Source organism: Cladophialophora psammophila (assembly GCF_000585535.1).
Source record: "Cladophialophora psammophila CBS 110553 chromosome Unknown aczJe-supercont1.1, whole genome shotgun sequence".
NCBI classification, from domain to species: domain Eukaryota; kingdom Fungi; phylum Ascomycota; class Eurotiomycetes; order Chaetothyriales; family Herpotrichiellaceae; genus Cladophialophora; species Cladophialophora psammophila.
In genome coordinates this window covers 2,217,997-2,237,626 of record NW_006912922.1, presented here as the reverse complement: position 1 = coordinate 2,237,626, position 19,630 = coordinate 2,217,997, and the positions used below count along the sequence as shown (strand labels likewise).

The 19,630-nt window shown below is 51.7% G+C and overlaps 10 protein-coding genes across 10 annotated transcripts; 4 read left to right on the top strand and 6 right to left on the bottom strand.

Moving 5' to 3' along the window:
* Nucleotides 1-143: 143 nt before the first annotated feature.
* Nucleotides 144-845, top strand: A1O5_00754 (uncharacterized protein; the record flags this gene model as incomplete). The annotated part of the gene is made up of 1 exon (XM_007741373.1): nucleotides 144-845. The coding sequence occupies one exon, from the start codon at nucleotides 144-146 to the stop codon at nucleotides 843-845; it is 702 nt and encodes a 233-aa protein (XP_007739563.1).
* Nucleotides 846-1,134: 289 nt separating this feature from the next.
* A1O5_00753 (proteasome component PRE2) lies at nucleotides 1,135-2,036 on the bottom strand (the record flags this gene model as incomplete). The annotated part of the gene is made up of 2 exons (XM_007741372.1): nucleotides 1,135-1,632; nucleotides 1,683-2,036. The coding sequence occupies 2 exons, from the start codon at nucleotides 2,034-2,036 to the stop codon at nucleotides 1,135-1,137; spliced, it is 852 nt and encodes a 283-aa protein (XP_007739562.1).
* Nucleotides 2,037-3,313: 1,277 nt separating this feature from the next.
* On the top strand, nucleotides 3,314-5,298 carry A1O5_00752 (uncharacterized protein; the record flags this gene model as incomplete). Its single annotated transcript, XM_007741371.1, has 3 exons — nucleotides 3,314-3,539; nucleotides 3,591-4,598; nucleotides 4,646-5,298. 3 exons carry the CDS (start codon nucleotides 3,314-3,316, stop codon nucleotides 5,296-5,298), a joined length of 1,887 nt encoding a protein of 628 aa, XP_007739561.1.
* Nucleotides 5,299-6,316: 1,018 nt separating this feature from the next.
* On the top strand, nucleotides 6,317-7,516 carry A1O5_00751 (uncharacterized protein; the record flags this gene model as incomplete). Its single annotated transcript, XM_007741370.1, has 1 exon — nucleotides 6,317-7,516. The coding sequence occupies one exon, from the start codon at nucleotides 6,317-6,319 to the stop codon at nucleotides 7,514-7,516; it is 1,200 nt and encodes a 399-aa protein (XP_007739560.1).
* A 1,352-nt stretch (nucleotides 7,517-8,868) lies between these two features.
* On the bottom strand, nucleotides 8,869-9,915 carry A1O5_00750 (uncharacterized protein; the record flags this gene model as incomplete). Its single annotated transcript, XM_007741369.1, has 2 exons — nucleotides 8,869-9,763; nucleotides 9,815-9,915. The coding sequence occupies 2 exons, from the start codon at nucleotides 9,913-9,915 to the stop codon at nucleotides 8,869-8,871; spliced, it is 996 nt and encodes a 331-aa protein (XP_007739559.1).
* Nucleotides 9,916-10,932: 1,017 nt separating this feature from the next.
* A1O5_00749 (uncharacterized protein) lies at nucleotides 10,933-11,427 on the bottom strand (the record flags this gene model as incomplete). Its single annotated transcript, XM_007741368.1, has 2 exons — nucleotides 10,933-11,245; nucleotides 11,303-11,427. 2 exons carry the CDS (start codon nucleotides 11,425-11,427, stop codon nucleotides 10,933-10,935), a joined length of 438 nt encoding a protein of 145 aa, XP_007739558.1.
* A 1,078-nt stretch (nucleotides 11,428-12,505) lies between these two features.
* On the bottom strand, nucleotides 12,506-13,120 carry A1O5_00748 (arf/Sar family, other; the record flags this gene model as incomplete). The annotated part of the gene is made up of 2 exons (XM_007741367.1): nucleotides 12,506-12,934; nucleotides 12,998-13,120. The coding sequence occupies 2 exons, from the start codon at nucleotides 13,118-13,120 to the stop codon at nucleotides 12,506-12,508; spliced, it is 552 nt and encodes a 183-aa protein (XP_007739557.1).
* A 1,281-nt stretch (nucleotides 13,121-14,401) lies between these two features.
* On the top strand, nucleotides 14,402-16,274 carry A1O5_00747 (uncharacterized protein; the record flags this gene model as incomplete). The annotated part of the gene is made up of 6 exons (XM_007741366.1): nucleotides 14,402-14,623; nucleotides 14,681-14,721; nucleotides 14,770-15,208; nucleotides 15,258-15,657; nucleotides 15,722-15,911; nucleotides 16,013-16,274. 6 exons carry the CDS (start codon nucleotides 14,402-14,404, stop codon nucleotides 16,272-16,274), a joined length of 1,554 nt encoding a protein of 517 aa, XP_007739556.1.
* A 777-nt stretch (nucleotides 16,275-17,051) lies between these two features.
* Nucleotides 17,052-17,560, bottom strand: A1O5_00746 (uncharacterized protein; the record flags this gene model as incomplete). Its single annotated transcript, XM_007741365.1, has 2 exons — nucleotides 17,052-17,322; nucleotides 17,484-17,560. The coding sequence occupies 2 exons, from the start codon at nucleotides 17,558-17,560 to the stop codon at nucleotides 17,052-17,054; spliced, it is 348 nt and encodes a 115-aa protein (XP_007739555.1).
* Nucleotides 17,561-18,038: 478 nt separating this feature from the next.
* A1O5_00745 (uncharacterized protein) lies at nucleotides 18,039-19,391 on the bottom strand (the record flags this gene model as incomplete). Its single annotated transcript, XM_007741364.1, has 1 exon — nucleotides 18,039-19,391. The coding sequence occupies one exon, from the start codon at nucleotides 19,389-19,391 to the stop codon at nucleotides 18,039-18,041; it is 1,353 nt and encodes a 450-aa protein (XP_007739554.1).
* Between the last annotated feature and the right edge of the window lie 239 nt (nucleotides 19,392-19,630).

Sequence of the window (19,630 nt, the reverse complement as noted above, 5' to 3'; positions counted from 1 at the left end):
TTGATTCTTCTGCTACCTAAACAGAATTGGCAGGTCGGAAAACGCCATACAACAGCGCCGCGAGTCGCGAGTGTATCAGCTTCCAAACCATCCCGTCAACCATTTTGTATACAAGTCCGCAGTCCCAGAAGGACTGAGAAACCATGTCCATAATCCCAAGCGACGATACACACTACATCCGCTCCCTCCTTTCGTCTCCACCGTCCACCGAATCCCCAGTCATCTCACGCACCATCACCACCCTCCAGCTCCAATCCCACATTGAAGGTGGCTATTTCCACGAAACAGACCGTGACCCCCTTCTTGTGCCCAACCCATTCAAAAACCTTCCGCTGTTGACGAACGCCACTTCAACGGACACGTCCGACACCAGGCACGCGTCGACGACAATTTACTATTTCTTGAGTCCGAAAAGTCCCGTAGGGCGATTCCATCGCAACAGGGGACGGACAGTGCACACTCTGCACTGGGGACGAGGACGCTATGTGATCTTGCATTTTGACCAGAGGGATCCTGTGAGCGGCGAAGTCCCCGTGGAGACCTTTGTCGTAGGCAAGGATATTGAGAAGGGGGAGAAGCTACAGTGGATCGTCGAGGGTGGGAAGTTCAAGGCGAGTTTTCTGCTCCCCGACGAAGAGGGCAGCGACAACAGGAGTAGCGGCCAAGGGTTATTGATTAGCGAGACGGTCGTTCCGGGCTTTGATTACGCGGATCATGACTTTATGACCGCCGAACGGATGGCCGAGGCGCTGGGCAAGGAACACAGAGACGAGTTACGGTGGCTGTTGAACACGGACGAGCAGCGTCGCTTGAAGGGATTGCTCAAGGAAATGGCCAAAAAGTAGCTAGACTAGAGGAAGGGGACAGTGATAGAATTCCATAGAAGTATTACTCCGTAGAGCACACTGATACTATGCACAAAGATCAAGCATGCGAACCACCGAACCAGCGACACAACATTGCGTGGTAGATAGATTCTCATCGATCCCAGTATCTTGTAATACACTGGGTGAAAAGCATTGGAAAAGCTTTCTAGTACACACTGATTCAGTATGTTAGTACAGCTCCACCCGCCCAAGTCCAACGCCCGGCACAGCGAAAATGCAAGTACCCCGTCCCCTTCTCGGCATCTCTTCAGGATAACTCGCTCGTGACATTGGAAAACTCGCCCTTTTGCAGCTTGGTTTCCCAGAAAATAGGGTTCGTGTCGAAGAAACCATGCTTAACCCAACCGTCCTCCTTGACATGGTAGAGGTTGATGTAGCCGCCGGAGTAGGCATCTCGGTGGGTGGCTGCCAGGATACTCCGCCTGCCCAATTCCAAGGCCTCTTCATCTTCCAGGTCGTATTTGTAGAGAGCATCCAAAACACCATAAGCAAAGGTTTGACCTGATCCAACACAGAAGAGGTTGCCTGCCAGTCGTGTGCCGTCCGAGTCAATGTAGTAGAGAGCAGGTCCCTCTTGCGGTGTCACACCCGTAATCATAGTTCCCATTGACAAGCCCATCCCCTTATAAGAATACACTAGGTTCGCCAGAATCTTGGAGGCAGCAGCAACCGAGATGCGTCGCTTGTGATGAAGTTCGTGTAATCGACACTGGACGCCGAGATAAGCAAGCCAATACTGACAGTCCTACAGATTGTCAACAGACCTCCCATGACGATTGCAGGCACCAAACTTACAGCGGCTCCACCGGCCATGGTCCCCAGCAACATCGGATTAATCTCAATGACCTTCTTGACTGTTTGTGAAGCGATCCAGTTGCCGGCGGTGGCTCTTGAATCGGTTGCGACGATGATTCCTCCTTTAAATCTGAAAGCTAAAGTGGTGGTACCGTGAGCAATCTTAATCGGGCAATTCGGGTTGGAGTAGTCGTCCGTTGCTGCTCGGAGAAAGGCAGAAGGACGCGGAACGGGCGGTAGGGCGAACTTGAGAGAAAGAGGAGGTAGTGTCTCGCAGTAGTCATTTTGCTCTTCCTGGGTGAAGCCTTCATTGGCGAAGGGAGCCTGAGTGTATTGGGCAACGAGTGTGTCCATGATTGCTGAGACCGTGGAAAGTGTTTGCTGTGCTGGGCGATTCGGAAAGAAGTCTCGCAAAATACAAGAGAAGAAGGGTGTTGATACAGAAGTAAGAAAGAAAAGAAACAGGGAGCTGCAGCAAGGCAGAAGAGGGATAATGGATGGAGGGATTGGATGTTCAAGATGGTTTGACTGATGGAAGCTGCGCGTCTTAATGGCGCCTTGGACTTCGCAGGCTTCGCCAGATGCCGGTCACGTGCGTCTCCCAGAACAGGCTGTTCTTATTCTTGGCATACACGAGTCTGTGCCTTCATTTTCCACCCTCGTGCCTTTTCTTCCTTCACTGCCATCAACTTCTCAACTTCAAACCACAATGCCCCTTGGATCACCCTTTATCGGTTTCCGCAAGTCATTCTGCTGTTGCATCTCAAGTTTCCCAGCCTAAAGGTTGCCTACTTTGTGTTTGAGCACATGGCAAACTCGGGCCTGAAGCCATGTCGATACCTAAGCCAGTCAGCACTGTCGCTTTCGCCGGCTGGCTACAGCCCCTCGCTCCTCAACCCCTGCTCGGTGCCTGTGGACGATGCCTCGGGAAAGATATCCTCTTCCAACTGGCTTACGCAGAATATTAGGGCCACCAAAGGACCCTTGACCAGGGGTTTACAGTAACATCATTCAAAAGTTCTGGTCATCATGAAACGGCTCGTCGTATATGCACGAACTGCCTCTTTCAACCTTGACTTCTGCAGCCGACAGGCTCCCATGCAAAATGAATGGTCCACAGTTATACGCCAGCAGTCAGACGTGCAGCCAATGGGAATACTCGCAGTGCTCGCTCTCTCCCCCTACTTTGAGGCTGGCCTTCAGCGTCTTGCCACCGGCTGCGCCTACCTTGCGCCGTCAAGATATACCATTCCTAACCTACAAAATAGTGGTTCTGTATGTATGGTCAAGATAAGGCTAAAGGTCAAGTCAGTTTGATTTTGACATAGGTAGGTCTTCTGTATACGCGCTTACTTTTATATTCTCGCTTGTCCACGACAGACTTCCTCCACATTATTTTGTTATCTGCCCTGAAATGGTCCGCCATGGAAAGTGAGAATCAATGTCCCAAGAAGCTCGTCTCCTTCTCAGAGCGAGTTGCTGCCTTTCTCACGAAAAGGAATAGCTTGCGTTTGCCTTCGTAAGAGGATATTGCAATGGAGCAAAGTTGCATTCCATCTTTGAGCCTACGGAACGAACTGCCTCTCCAGCAAGACGATTTCCGACGATCTTTCATACGACGGCAATATGAAATGCCAGAAGAAGGATCTCGCCTCGATCCAGAATTGCTGCCCAACGAAAACCTGATCCAAACAATACTACTCCCAGCAACAATTATTTGCATCCCTATCGCTCTCCTGGCCGGTGCTCTGCTTGCTCTGGTTTATATGTACAGAATCGACCCTGTTCCAAATTTGTTCAAGCCAACAGAAACATCATTGCGCGGGCCTGGGTTTGTTCTTGTCAATTTTTCTGCAAGTGAGTTTTCCCAAAGTTGGCAAGCTGTCAATCAACACTAACTCTCTGCAGCCCGATTGGTTTTCGTGGCCAGCTTCCTATCTACATTGGCGCCGCTACTGGGCTCTTTCATATTGTCTCTCTTTGCTCTTCCCGTCTCCCGGAGACTGCGAGATGCATCTAGGGAAGCAAAATATCTCAATCTACCGACACCTTTTCAGATGAGTTTGCTCGTCGGGATTTTGGTCGCGTCTGCACAGCAATTACGGTCTTATTTGTGGTATCTTCTCCGCCGGCGGAGACCCAGCATCCCACCAGTTTTACACTGCGCCGCTTCCATGATGCTCCTCAGTCTAGTCATGGCTGCTGGAGTGTTCATTGCGGACACGATCTTGCATTACACGACGTCGACCGTTGAATTCGATCAGATATTGGTTCCGCCGCAGCCCGATCAAGAATTTGGACGTGGTCTCTCAGAATTTTGCTTGACCTTTAACCGAACTTTTGTGGGACTGCCTTGTTCTGACACGACTGACTCTGGACAAGTCGACCCTAATGCCAATTTCGAGGCAACAGAAATGAATCGGCTGTTGCACAACACTTCGCAACTCTCAGAGATTCGAATTACAGCAACAGAGGACGTCGCAGGAGCTGATCTGGCATACCTCATCCCGCAACAACAAAGGATTGCCCCTAACATTGATTACCAAGCGTCTACCATTGGAATATCTACAACATGCCGCTTTGTCAAGCCCTCTAGCTGTGGCATGGTCCTTTGGGATAATTACTATACTAACTTCAGCTGTACTGATATGTTCCATGGCACCATCGGAATGCCACCGATCGTGAGCACCAACATAAACAATCCACGTCCTCCAGATCCATATCGCTCATTTTTGATGTACAAAGGAGCTGCGAACCTGATGTACTCTTTTTTCAGCGACTCGGGAATGAGGAACATTTACAACACTGTTGGCTACAATGACTCGGGCGATTTCGACCTCAGCATCTCTCCATATCCCAACTCTCAGTTGGTGAATCCATTCTACGTCGGCATTGCTGCGCGAATCTCGACAACGAGTGGGCGCAATTTGTGTCCGGGAATGAAATGCTGGCAAATAACACAGACGCCACTTTCATTTCCGACGGCGTTGTAGATTTCATTCTTGATTGCGCCGTGGCCTCATACGACATCTCATATACCTGGGTCGATGGCGGCTTGCAGGATATCAAAGCCGTGCCATCTGGTAATGGCAGTATCTTGGAAATTTTCCACGGCTCTTTGCTATACGGGACTATCAGTGGCGGTGATCCTGCTCTACAAGATTACCTGACGCAATCTGCACTAGCTGGAAATACGACCGATTCTTTTCTCCAGAAATTTGGAAGTCTATACTCTACCAAGGTCTTAGCATACATTGGCGGCTACACTACCGGTCGGGTTGCTCTTGCTCAACAACAGCGTGAGCATATGCTCCTCTCTAAAGTGCCTATTCCACCATTGGCTATATTAGTGGCATGGAGCTTCTGCTATCTCTTGCTTGGACTGATACTTGCCTTCCAAGCATACTGGGCATCTCGCGGCAATGTTCGCGACATCGCAGCCAAACTGAGCTTATCGGGGCTCTCGCAGGCAGCTTTTGGCGACAGACAAACGGGAACATCGAGTGGGGAGACTACTTCGAGGGAGGATGTAAACCAGCCTATCAAGCAGGAGACGAGGCGGATTCTCGTCGACGGTAGCGCACAAAGGGGTTTCGAGTTCGGCGTCATGTTATGAGACTGTTCCGACGGCGAGGCGGCAGCAGGTCAAAGGCACAGTCGAGCTGTGCAGATTTTCAAGAGGAAAAGACGACTCATCTCATAGTGCAAATCAATTTCTTGCAGTTCTTTGGTCCGACCACGAAACCGAGCCGCCCTTCGACATACGTACTCCTATCTCAAAACTGAGAAAGGTTTGAAAGCTCCAGGCGGATCACTGAATAGGCGGCGCAGGACTTTCCAAGCAACACTTACCCCCTGATGCGCGTGGATTGCGACACCCCAATGGCCGACCGGATTTGCGGCTTGTTTGAATGTCATCAATCCAGAATGGCCTATTCAGGCGCTCCAGGCAACTTTGCAAATCAGCCAATAAGACGGCACCTGAGTATCAACGGTCGAGCTTTACACAATCTTTGTCGCCTAATGTTCAGCTGGCATCGAAAGGTGCACCCCATCCCTGTGCACTCCTTGCGCTCGTCAACCGATCGCTCTGCAAGTAAGCAGCCTTATCGGAGGGACCTCCCCGTTCCAATTGACATGCATGTGCAAAGTGCTCAGCTTTCCTGAGACGTTCAGATGAATCGACCTACCACATAGCTACACTGAACAAGGTTCCCCCCAAATATACGAGAATCCACCAATGCCGCCTGGACAGGGATCTCTTGGAATATTGCTTGACCAGCTAAGCCTTCTGACGGCTGTGTCACCATTTGCTGCCCGATATTGCGCCTCGGTGAGATCGGTATTGACCAACGAATCGCACAGTAACATTGAAGCTTTTCTCGACTACCCTTAACAGTTTCTTCAGGCGGCCGAAGCTGCATCACATCCGATAGCGGGATCGCCTGTGCTCCAGCTATACTTCCAGGAACGTTTGGAGCGGTGAAATCTATTTCGAACCGCAACATGATATAGAAGGACGTTCGAACTCATACCGCGTTGTCCAGACACTGGTTGTATAAATGTCTCGCTCGTCATCCACTTCCTGACTTTAACCAAAAGAAATCAGCCTGCCAATCTCATAGCAGAGCAAGATGATTTTTCCCGTCTTTATTCCACTACTTGCTCTCGTGTTGTCATCATCTACCAATGCAGCCGAGCAAGAACAGAAGGCTCTCCGGCCTACCAAGACACAAGAACCCAACCCTACCATCGTCGCCAGTGTGAAGTCGATCTTCAGTTCCTTTAGCAGTCCGGAGAGCACGACATTCGATCCGAAGTCGGCGACTGGCTGCTGTGGTCCGACTTGTGCCCTGGGACTGTGCAATGGCATCTATCCCTTCGACACGACACCTCCTCCCGATGCTGCTCGCACTGCGACATCCTCCTCTTCTGTTGTCACAGAAGCTTGCTGTACTGCAGGCTGTCCCGATGGGTTCTGTAGAGGTTTCGAGCGTTGGAGGCATTGGTGGCCTATTGGCTGCGTTGGCCGAGACTGCTCTGTGCCCACTGGCCAAAGATGGACTCATTGGCAGCCCGCTGTCCAAACCAGTGGATCTTCAGGGCGTGCACAGCCCCGTCCCACTGGTGAGTGTACAGGCCGGGATTGTCCTCCGGGCTCTTCGAACAATGACGGTACTCTGACTACTATCTTTGCCCGGGCCGCTAGCACGGCCATTGACGACGTCAAACCTACCGCTAGCCCCCTATCAAACGCCGAAGCTGCCGAAGGAGATGCAGCACGGTGGTTCCATGCTGCCGAGCTCGCCGGTCGAGATCAAGATACACTTCCAATCATCGTGGAAAACACCGCCAAAGAGCCCATCACTCTCCTTGCAGACATTGATCTGGCACTGGCAGAGAATTACATCTCCTCTGGAATGCTGTCAGCTTTGGGGATTTCACCCACTGCCTCCGAACTCACGCCTATAGCAAAGAAAGACCGACGGCCCGCGGCCCTCGGCACTCCCGCGTTCAAAGTCACGCCAGAAGCGACAATCACGCTGAACCTGCTCGCCGGGCCCAAGGCGGCCTTGAAACAGTTTGCAGACGTTGAATTCAATGTGTTCGACCTGCCTCCTATCTCCGAGAGAGGAGGAGTTCCCTGGGAACCAGAGGTGTTCCTGGGAGTGGTCTTCCTCCGGGAAGCATCCGCGTTGAGGCTCGTTGATGGGTTTGTAGGGCACGCGGCGCTCGAAGGATTGCCAGTGTTGGTGAGGAACATGACCGGGACGGATTCTGCTGGTGGTGAGCGCAAAGAGGGAGGAGAGGGATGGGAGAAGGACGAACTGTGAAGACAAGAAGATTGAAGTTGAGGGTGAGTCGAAGGGAAGGAGGATCAGGGAATGGTCAAGGGGGAGGAGGCAGTCTTTGAAAAGGGCCGGGCATCCAGGTATGCATGTCTCGCAGGCAGGACACACCAGATGTATGAAAAGACGTACCACGCACTTGAGTTTATCAACTTACTATTCCGTATTCTACATATCGCCTACCTATTATCTAAGCATCCTCCCCTATCTGTGTACCTTGTTCATCTTCAGTGTTTCCGAACAGCGTATGCGTAAGCATATGGGGCGGGTGGCATTATGGGACTATAGGATCCTTGGGTTCGAGTTTTTGATTACTGCCCGCTGTAGGTATGTAGTAGACACTCCGTAGTCCGTACATCAGGCATGTACTCGCAATACCAACGCACATTTTACCCCGGAACTCAGCTCGACTCGGCCACCCGATCAGCAGAGTCTACTCGTCGTTCAAAATATGCCCGTGGCAAATCATATGGGCATGTACGGAGTTACAAGTTATGTGGTTCTTCTAGACGGACGGCTGGTTGCATTGATGAGGCCTTTTCCTTTTTTGAGACACTCCCTCCCGTCCACCCATCCCTCCTTCCTCTTCCCTCATCCCCCCCCCTCATTCCTTAATCCATCCCATCCCATGATTTTTCTGACTCGTGGTTTGTCGCGCCTAGGCACCAAGTACACCATAATCGGCCCTGGTAAACAAAACTCCCTCCGATCCGAAAGTCCTGAAAAAGCTTCCTTTGCCGGTGCTGAGATCGCGTGACAGTGTGTATGGTATCATTCATGGCTTGCTAATAGTACAACCCGGGAAGCCCTGTGCCTAGGGGGCGGCGCGGAATGAGCACCGTGGTATAAAAATACAAATTATTGGCGGACTCCTGCTCGTAGCATTTAGCCTAGAGAATCTCTCTTAAGGTTGAAGTCGTGAACGCTGTTGTCACCCGCTCTGTTTAGGCCCCCATTCATTTTAAAGCCTTGACTGACGCATAGATCTTTCCTTCACGGTGGCCGTATCGGACCAAAATCGGTCTTCCGACTTGAGTGTATGTGCAGTGATGGTTCTCGTGTTTCTTTCGTGCTGAAATATAATCCCCTACCAGCCCCTGTAAGAGGTGGTGAGCCACCAAATTCCACCAAATATCTTATCCGGGTGTAGGTTCGAGGCGAAGATTGATGTCCAAAAAAAAAAAGCCATACTCTTGATTTCAGAGAGATGGTGCCGATAGAAATTCGGTAAACTGGGTTCTTCAAGTCTCAAGTCCCAGAATGTGACCGCCAATGGCCCCAATTGGATTTTGATCCAAGCGAAAGATCGATTAAAGATTAAATCCGTCTTATCACACTCAAACTTCTCTCATGCTTCCAGTGACGGGCTTCCTCCCCACCTGTAGGAAACTCGGCGGCCGCGCTTCATATGGCGTTGACGCGGAATCTGGATATGGAGCCTGTGGCGGTGGTGACGACACAGGGTTGTAAGGCTTGGGCATACTGATTCTATGCAAGCTGTAATCGTTCTGGGCCGGCTCATATCTCGTACTCACGGTGCTGCTCGGAGCATAGGAATGCTGATAGCCCGGCTGGTGCTGCTGGCCCCGGTTGTACTCATAAGGACTCGGACTGGCAGCACCAACGGCAAATTTGTCAGAGTTGCTCGCAACCGAAGGGGCAAACGAATTGGAATGGTAAGTTGGGGGCGGGCTTAGCGGGACGGGCTGGAAGTTGTTCTGATAATTGGCTTGCGGATTCTGTGAAACAGGCGAGAAGGGTCTATTGGGAACGCTGTTGTAGCCTCCTCTCGTCCTCTGCGGTTGAGAGTCGAGTCTCCCCATCTCCAGATCGCCGTTTGCAGTTTGCTGTGGCGGCTCGCTGGTGTCTTCGACTCTTCTCTTCGTTGCAGTGTCCCAGCTAGGCATGGGTGGGAGAGCATCCTCATTGATCATTCTCTTGGTGCTGGGATCATCGAAAGTCGCGAATTGAGGCACGCCGGGATTGACGCCGCCATATGCCATGGGGCCGGGAGCAGGCTGGTATCCCTGGTAAGGTGTAGGAGGCATACGGGTGTAGTCATCTTTGTGTTTCGAAGGACGGTCACGATTTCGTCCACCTCGACAACAGCCGCCGCAGCAGCTCATACAGCAGGAGCAGATTTCGGCTCCACAGCAAATGCACCGGGCGATACAGAAGAGGACAGAAAGCAGGATGAGGGAGCCGATGATAATCGCGGCAATGACGGGCCACCTATCTCCACGTTAGAGCAAAGCACGACGAGGAACCCCGATCGACACGTACTTGCAGTAGGATTTTTGCATGCATTTATCCCAGCTGGAGAATGTATCTGGGACCGACTTTACGTCGGAGACAACGTCGCGGGCGTAAATGTAGTGCGCCATTTTTTGTACAGGTTTCTGGCAGCAAACTTGTGAAGCGCGATCGTAGGTCGTCAACTCATACGCGGTCGTTCAAATGAAGGCGGTGGACTAGATGGTCGAGGGAGGCTGGGCTCAGCTAGAAGTCACCAAGGCCGGCCTGCGGACAGTGCAGAATGAAATGAGTGAATTGACGAACGTCGCTGGAGTTCGGCGAGAATCGAAGTGAATGTGATGATCACGAAGAGAATCAGAGGGAGACAATCGTTGTACGAGGTAGCGAGAGGGACGTAAGACAAAGAAAAAGCGCTCGCGGAGTTGCTATGAAAAGAATCTGAAGTGAGCGAGGAGGATTGAGTAACGCAGGAGGCGGAGCAACAAGGCCACAAGGCCACAAGGCCCAACTGACCTACTTGGTACAAGGAGTAAGTACTAACGGTTACAGTACTTACCTAACGCAGCACTACTTAAGCCGCGGGTTTGGGCTCGACGCAGAGGTCACCGAGGTCACCAGGGTCTCCCGCAGGCCAATGACAGCACCCCCCCCAGACGCCCCATTGCGGGCATCCTCCAGGCTAATGAGGCCCATCTAACCCCTGCCGAGCTTGCATTTTGCGGGCACATTCCAGCTGAAACGACGGCGCTCGTCAGAGCCTAGCAAGCCCAGCCACCCAACAAGGGATGCCACTCCCAATCCGCTGCGAGGCTGCCTTTCTACGAAAATGGTGGAAGCAAGGATAGACATTTGATCATGGCAAGAGACAGGGTACGCCCGGTGTCGGTGTTGGATCAGTCCATATTCGTAACGCTGTGTTCAATGTTCATCGTAAATCTTGTCCCCCGTTGTCATGCCTTTCGAGTCCCGTGCCTTAGAAAGTCTATCATACACAGCCTCTGCAGCCCATCCTGGAGGAAATTTATACTTTGTTAATGATGTCCTCCTTCATTGCAGCTCTTTGTCTCGTAATCTTTGCTACCCGACGATGTCACTATGACGGACGAGATCAGCGATATTTGACCATCATCAACAGTCCACCTCGATCACTTTTTAGCTGGCGGAGGACTTGTTGGGGGGGCGTAGACATCATCTCCTCCTCTGTAGGTATTTTGCGGAGGTTGCATTTCGACGTCCGTCTGTCTTCCGCCAAAGTAGCCTTGGTTTTGGCCGTAGTAGCCGCCGTAACTCTGGGTTTGATTGTAGGCAGGCGGGGCGGCTTGATAAGACGGTTGCTGTGTCTGTGGGTAGCCCGGGTTGTACTGAGCAGCTCCGTGACCCCAAGGCGCCCGTCCAGTCCATCCTGTGCCGTACAGAGGTTGTCTTCCCATGCGACGTCTTCGGCGAGCACTCCACAAGCTGCGTCAAATCAGTACAATGCGATTGAGGCGGTATCCGCTGTCGACTGTAACGTACCTCAACAGGAAGAAGATGAGGAATGCGCCGAGGATGATGACGGCGAGGGCGACCCATCTGCCCCAGTCATACCACGCGGAATTACATCTGTATGCAACACCGTTGTTGTCGATGCATCTGGCCATGGTGAAGTAATGTTAGCAGAGAGGATGCTTGATGTGGACTGACTGCGGTGAAAAGCGAGTGCGAGGTATGAAGCGAATATAAAGAGATTCCATTCGAGGATGGCAGTGCTTACACATTCGCTCCGTAGTACTGTCGGGTGACGAGTCTGGGGTTCATGGCTGCTGTGTGTGCGTGTACGTTGTGTGCGTGAAATATGGTGATGTCAAAGAAGGTGGAGGAGGTGGCGGTGATTCGCAGGTATGGTGTATTCCTTGCCGCCTGAGGCGCAGAGAACAGGGTGCTTACACAAATCAACAACGAGGCTGGTTGGAATGATATTTGATATCGAGGGAGTTTGCGTTGAGGAAAATGGGGATGATGCGATCAAGTAGGGTAGGTATGGTCGAGTTAAGGATGAGTTGGCGCAGGCAAAAGGAAACGTATGATGGGCGTCCTCGGCCTGGTGCTTGTACCGGGTACCAGAAGGAGGCGCAGCAAGCCTGGCGCAGTTGACGATTTGCGTGACGACGGTGATGGGCCCAGTGATGACCACAGCTGGCAGCTGGGCAACGCTTCTTGAGGTCTCGGGGTGTCCTCGGTTCTTGGTCCTAGTGCCATAGTGCATCTTGGGGGGCGCAGCGCCACCCTTTTGATTGGCTCCAGAGGCCCTTTTCCCCCCAATCCAGCCCTCGGCACCTGCTTCGTCCCCATGTTCCAGGCACTAACTTGCACACAAGCTTGGGCTCCTTGGGCTGCTCATCCGAACCGAGTCTTGGTTACGCGTCATTCTGCACGTGGTTCAATCGCCTGTTTGTGGTCTGCCAGTCACTCCCAATAATACCATGATGAGACCTGCCATCCTTTACCCAGTACCATCATTTCCCCCCTTCAACATCGAGAGAACAGGAGTCGGATATGCCCGGGCTTGGGAGAGCCAATAATGCATTATGCGTATGGTGAACTGCGTATTCGTACAATAGTCCATAGTCGAACCTTCGCGCCTTGATGAAGCCATGTACCGTCGATCCATAGAGGCTTTTGTGCTCCATATTCCAAACACCGTGATTGATCCCCTCACATGGAAATAAAGAGGCCTTTTCACTTGCCTGACCTAGCAACAAGCCATTGAAGCACCGCTTCCAGATTCGTCTCTTCCTTCGCGCTGATTCCATAACAACTGATTTCGCGTCGAACTATCGTCTTCAGGTCCAGCTGGTCAATCAGGTCGTCCACCGACAGCTTGTTGGGCAAATCTGACTTGTTGCCGAGAACGAGGAGAGGAATGGCATTGAGCGTAGGCTTGTCCATGAGATTATGCAGCTCCTCTCGAGCAACCGGGATCGCCTCTATGTCGGTGGCGTCGACCACAAAGAGAATGGCATTGACCCCGCGACAATATCGCTCCCACATTGATCGGTAACGTGGTTGACCGCCGAGATCCCAGCACTTGATTGAAACGTGACCCTTCTTGACTTCTCTCTTGTTGAAAGCGACTGTGGGCACGGTGTCGACGGTGAACTCATTGCCCTTCATATGATAAAGTCAGTGTTCCTCCAACTGTATCGACTACCTGCAGTCGACTTAACTCACAGCTAGAACCCGCACCAAACTCGTCTTGCCGGCATTTTGCAATCCGACTATGGCAACGTCCATCTCGGTCGCCCAGAACATCCACAGCAGCCAGTCCCACAACCAGGTGAAGAAGCCCGCCATCTCGCTTGTTGTGTGAGAGGCTTGGTTGTATTCATCTGCTAAAAGGGCTCTGAGATGCAGTCTTGAGAGGTGCTTTATGGCATTCTGAGCAGTGAGATGAAGGGTGAAGTAATTGATGCCGGCAACGGGCACCGTGAAAAAGCCAAACACTCCAAGCGAAAAGCGCGGCAAAGAACAAAAGACGGCACGTGACGTCACTTTTTCATCCACCTCTAATGACCTCGATTGCCTCCTGGATTACCTCGTACTCGGTACATACATCCACCATCCGCATCTCGACCATCTCCCTTTCGTCAACCCGAGTCTTGTTTCCTACAATCGCCTCTGCTTGTATCTCCCTTTGCTTCACCTTATTGAAATCTAGTTATACAAATACCGCCAGAAGAATCGAAGCCCCTTCGCCCAAAGAACGTCTTTTACGACAACACTGGACCTCCGCTTCGATGCCATGATCCTTCTGGTCACAAAATGGGCTTATCTGCTATCTGGAACCCAACATGGAGCGCCAAGTGAGATATCTATGGCGCGGTAGTCGCGCTTTGCGCGCTCATCGATCCGACTGGACTTTAAGCTTGCTGCCAGTCCTCAGGCCCTTGTTCCTATCGCCCCATGAACTCTCTCATGAGGCCCACGAAAAGCCCTTTGTCCTTTGATACTCGCCCGACAGAGAACTAGTTATCGAGCACTGTGTCCAAATGATACGCCTCGCCTGTATGGCTGAGAGGAACAGGTAAGGTGGGTTGCTTGACAGTGTTCGTCGAAGTGTCGCAGAAGTGATTGTGTGTGTCGCTTGCCATGTATCATCCCATCCCAACACCAGTTGATAGCCAAGCACAACCTTATCCAGGAGGAGTGGAACTACAAACATACTTCTACCATTGCCCCGAATCACATCGCTTTGCGCCGGAGCGGGCAGAAGCCTCAACCGCCGGCTAATGCAGATCATTGCAGGTCCCCTGCGGCTTGATCGCAAATCTCCGCATTCGATACTCACCTAGGCAAAAGAACCATAGTTATCAATTGGCGGCAAACGGACAACACCTTTGCATCTGCATCAAGGCCGTTGAATCGGTACATGCTCTTGACTGTTCGAGACCCTTATCTCACTGATCAGCTGCCTCCAAGAGCCATCACCACGTTGCTTAGTGCCGATACCGGGGGGGGGGGTCTTCCCTGCAGAACCAGAATCATGCCATCTATAAGACATATCTGGCATCCCAGAAAATCTTTCCGTCCTGCTTCTGCCAGGTGCCATGACCGTTTTGTATCCCCGTCTTGAAGATGGCCGACATGGAGAAGACCCCAGTCCAGGTCATTGAACCGTCTGTTGAAACTGCTCCCACATCTTCCAAGAGCATCCTCGACCGCCTCAAAGGCAGTGCGAATGATCCCGATGCCCTCGGCAGAGAGTTGTTGCAGAAGGCACTTGAATTTGATGAAGATCAACTTGAACGAGATGCCATCAAAGTTCGCCGAAAGCTTGACTGGATTGTCATTCCTATGGTACGGTTCTCTACAACAACCATCGAAGGGTAGCAAGCTGACTCTGGGTGTCGATAGATGATGACAACCTACATGCTAAGCTTCCTAGACAAGCAGACGTGAGTTTGCATTGGGCTGTGCGCTAGTCCGAGCTCTAACGACTACAGCCTCAACTATTCCAACGCATACGGACTTCAAGAAGATACGCATATGAAAGGAGATGACTATTCATGGGTTGCATCAGCATTATATTTTGGCTGGCTCACCGGCGCGTATCCGTGGAACGTCATCCTTCAGCGCTACCCCATTGGCAGATTGATCGGATATATGCTTTTCATTTGGGGTGTTGTCTGCATGCTGCAAGCTGCGGTTTTCAACTTTTCCGGCTTCTTTGCCATTCGCTTCTTTTTGGGCATGGTGGAGGCTTGTATATCTCCGGCCTTTGTTCTTCTCACCTCGATGCTGTGGACAAGGGAAGAACAAGCGCTCCGAACATCCTTCTGGCTCTCGACAAACGGAGTTTCTTCAATTCTTGGTGCCTTGCTTGCATACGGCAGTGGCCATGCCGTCCATCTTGCCGTCCCAAACTGGAAGTTGATTTATCTGGTAAGGCAGCCCTTCGATAGTTGACTGTGTAGCACCTGACATCCAGCAGATTGTCGGGGCTATCACGTTCCTCTGGGGCTTCGTGATCATTCTCTACCTTCCCGACGGAGCTCATAACGCCAAAATGCTGACAGAATATGAACGCATGGTGGCTGTGTGGCGTGTATCGAAGAATCAGATGGGCATCAAACATAATAAGATTGTACCCGGCCACATCAAGGAGGCATTACTCGACCCAAAAACCTACCTCGTCATCCTCATGGGCACCTGCACGGGGATTCTGAACGGTGCCGTGGCAAACTTTGCTTCTGCCCTGATCAAAGGCTTCGGATTCGATGCGCTTCGGACGACCCTGCTGCAGACGCCTGGTGGGGCATTTGAGGTCATTGGGTGCATGGGTTTCGGTTGGGTAGCGACCAAGAAGAACCTTTTGGGTATCACCATCATCAGTGAGTGAAGCTCGTCAACGCCCGCTTCTCGAGTTGGACAATCTAATGCCACTGTCCTCCCCAGTCTCGTGCCTGCCCGGAATCGCGGGCTTGATCGGTCTCCTGACCATCAACATCAAACATCGGTACGCGCTGGTAGCTTGTTGCTGGCTGCAAAACGTTCTCGGGGCGCCTATCATCCTAGGATGGACTCTCCCAGGTGTTAATGTGGCAGGTCACACCAAGAGAACTGCGGTTGTGGGAATCTTCTTCGTGTAGGTGGCCACATTTCTGTTCTCCGTGAAATTCGAAATGCCGCCTGAAGGAGATCTCGGGGACTATTTAGCTAACGAGCATACCTTGGCCCCCTCTTTAGATTCTATTGCGCGGGAAACATCACGGGCCCGCACCTGTTCTTGCCCTCGGAAACGCCGCGATACTTCACTGCCATCAAAGGATTACTGGGCACCTACTGTGCGCTCTGCTTCCTGCAGTTGATCTACACGGCTTGGTGTTACTTTGACAACAAGGCCCGCGACCAAAGGGGTCTGCATGCTGAGAGGCAACAAGAAGAACTGCTCGAGGGCTTCAATGACCTGACGGACAAGCAGAATCTGCACTTCAGATATAAGATTTGAATGGACATCGGCTTCTGCAGAGGTGGGACTATGCGGGAAAGCAATGGGACACGTGATTGAAAGGGGGCCATTACAGGAGACTTGCCGCGAGGCCCTATTGGCCCAGGCGACAGATAAATGTATATATATACATGTGCATTTTGTAGAAACGGGGATACGGTTCGACTCGTGCCTACAACCTTTTAACTTGTTCTTTATGCATGTTACTTCTCCCTTTGCCTTGTACCCTACGTAAATTATTTACTGACAGGGAGGAAGGAGAGTTCCTCATCGGCCAATCTTGATCCTTTTCCGCTCCTGATGGCAAACAAAGCCCTTCGACCCCGGAACCGGGCTTGATATACACATCAAATTACTTACCAAGGCATTTTGTTTGGTCCAGCATTAGCCCTTTCATTTCGGCTGGTTTGCGGCGGTGCTGTTCCCTCCCAACAGGTTGAAATCCAACGGCCAGGTGCTGCGCGGATGTCTAATAGGTCCTGAAAGGCAGAGTAAGCAGATCGGTGGCACTCCAGCAGGTTGGCAAATAATGGCCGTTGATGAACGTTTGGCTAAGGTTTGAATATCTTCTACCCTCCTTGCTCGTATCACTGCAGAGCAAAGTTCCTCTCAACGCTGTATGTATGTATGTGCCGGCTATGAGAATTACATGCCACCAAAGTAGCCCATCTGATCTCGGTGGGTGAGGAAGCGGCTGTTCAGTGCTGAAAGCACACGCATGACGAAACACCGCTGGTCGAACATGCTGAGGACACGAAACTGGCAACCGGATGAAGCTCACGGCTGCTTCGCTGCAGCCGTCTCATGCAGATCCTCTCCGCCGCCGGCTTTGACGCTCTCGTCGATCCTCTGTGCCTTGTCCTGCGCTGTGCCCGTCCTGCCTTTCAATGCCTCATTCACGCTGTCGCTCAATGACTGCCCGCCGCTGCTGATCTCTGGTAAACCGTATCCTCCGGTTGACGCTTTGGAAGGCGGCATCTTTGCTCCAACGTCACGGCCCACTGATGTTTTGGCGCCGTAATTGGATTTCCCTTCGTCGATGGTATTTCTGAGAGAGGCGCGAGAAGGTCAAGTTAGTGAGTGGACCGGAAAGTGCTGTGAATGGTCGGTTTGGTTTGTGGTCGACCCGCGTTTAGATTCTCCACTTCTAGACTGCGCTCAAGGCAAGGGGCCAGCCTGTGAATCCTGAGGACATGCTGAATGACTTACTGTGCAATCCCGTGTTGATTCGCGTCGAGTGACGTGGGCTCAAACTCGGTCGAATGCCCGCCTTTCGAATCCGTCATGGCTGGTGATCTATACGGTCTGGGATCTTGAAGGGATGGAAAAGCCACAACGGGAAAATCCCTTCTCTCCAGGTCTTGAGAAGTAGTAGATTGAGTACGATGTTGTACGGGGGGAGAAGTCGAGGAGTATTGTGTATGGGAGTACCGGGTACATTGGGACCATCGAGGACCCCTTTGCTCGCCCATAAAAAATGACATCATATGACCTCACATCTGACACCGGGGAAATTCAGCCTTGTCAGCCTCGCCATCTGCTTACACACGAGGGTCGAAGAGAAAGTGCTTGTCGTAGATTGATAGAGATTGAATCTGAAATATACAAGATGAAGAATCCATATTGAAACGTACTGAAATATGCTTTTCTCTTCAAGTAGGGAGAGAAGAGATTCCAAACTCCAGTTTTTCTGCGGAGGGACTTCGATTATGGTATTCTCGAGCGGGCAGCGAGGAGAACTGTTCCGCATAAAAACACCCATATTCACTCCAAAGCAAGGAGAACTTCCTTTGCAGCACGTTGGCCAGATTGCACAGCACCTTCCATGTATCCAGACCAGGACGTTGCAGTCTCAGTGCCAGCCCAATGTAGTCGGTCTATTGGCTTTCGTATCCATTCGCCCAGAGTCGTCCACATGCCGGGGGCAAGACCTGCCACAGGGCAGCCAAATGACCACGGCTCATTCATCATACTGTGTATGGACATCTTGACAGGGTTGCCAGCCTGCTCGCCATAGCATGCTTTCAATTGCTTCAGAACCGTTTCCTTCTGCATTTTCTCGTCCATGGCGGCGAATTTGTAGGCCTTGGGCCCCACCACAAATGCCATCAACACCCCCCGGCTACGGTCCTCTGGAGAAACGTCATTGATCAACCCAGCTATTCCATCCGGGCTCACTCCTTCGCCCCTTAAGCCGGATTCATGCCAGAATGGCTTGGGGTAAATAGCAAATATCTTCCAATATGCGCCCATGGGCATTCGCTGGAGTAGTTGCGTCTTCTGTAGGGGAAGCTGGGGTTCAAACCCAACCTTCAATAATAACGGCGGAGGAATGGCAAAGATGACTCGTTTACCGGTGTATGTTGCTTTCGGGGTGTGCACAATGACGTTTTGGTCCTTGGTCTGATCCACATGAGTGACGGGCTCTTCCAGGTGAACCGCACCTCCCAGAAATTCATGTATCTTATTGGCGATCGCTTGCCCTCCACCCCGCGCAAGTTGTTGCTGGGCACCTTGATCAATCGTCGACAGAACTGTGAAGCTAACTCCGGCCTTGCAGTACCATAACGCATGTAAAAGGCTGATCTGGGAGGGAACGGTGCCCCAAACGAGCTCGACAGCAACCCTGAAGAGGTCATTCCCGACCGACGTCCAGCAATGACGCCGCATCCAGTCCTCAACGGTAACCTTGTCCAACTCGTGCGCATTGGGAGTGTTCCACGGTTTCTCAAGGTCGACTATCCTCGCCATGGACTCGAATTTCCGGATGAGCAATCCAACATCGATCAAAGCCCAGGGTAAAACTGGGGGAATGAGTCCTGAGTATTTCCGAGTTTTCCCTTTGTAATAAAGCACCGTTTTCCCCTTTGTTGGCACATTGAAAGTATGGATGCCGAATTCGCGAGCCAGTTCATACATGAGAGGCTGTTGGACCCCAAGAAACATGCCGCCATAATCCTCGTAGGTGCCGTCCTCAAAGTATTTGGTCCAAACTCGACCCCCAATGCGATTTCCTGCTTCAAGAATGACAATACTCTTTCCTGCCTCTTTGAGCGTCTTGCCAGCAGATAAGCCAGCATATCCAGCGCCGACTACGATGACGTCGTAGTCTGTCATTGTCGCTCCAATCAACACCGAAAATCGGAGGGGTGGATGTGTAGCCCAGCAGTCTTAAACAGACGCTGTGTTGAGGGTGAAGTTTGGACTTGTCTGGCAGTGGTTTCAGGCAAGTTTAGAGAGAGGCAGGAGAACATTGCCTCGTATATCATGGCTGGATACATACGGGATACGAGGCTCTCCAAAGTCTTATTGTTCGGCTAGATTAGATCACCGCGGGTAGATACATCGGCGTGGGA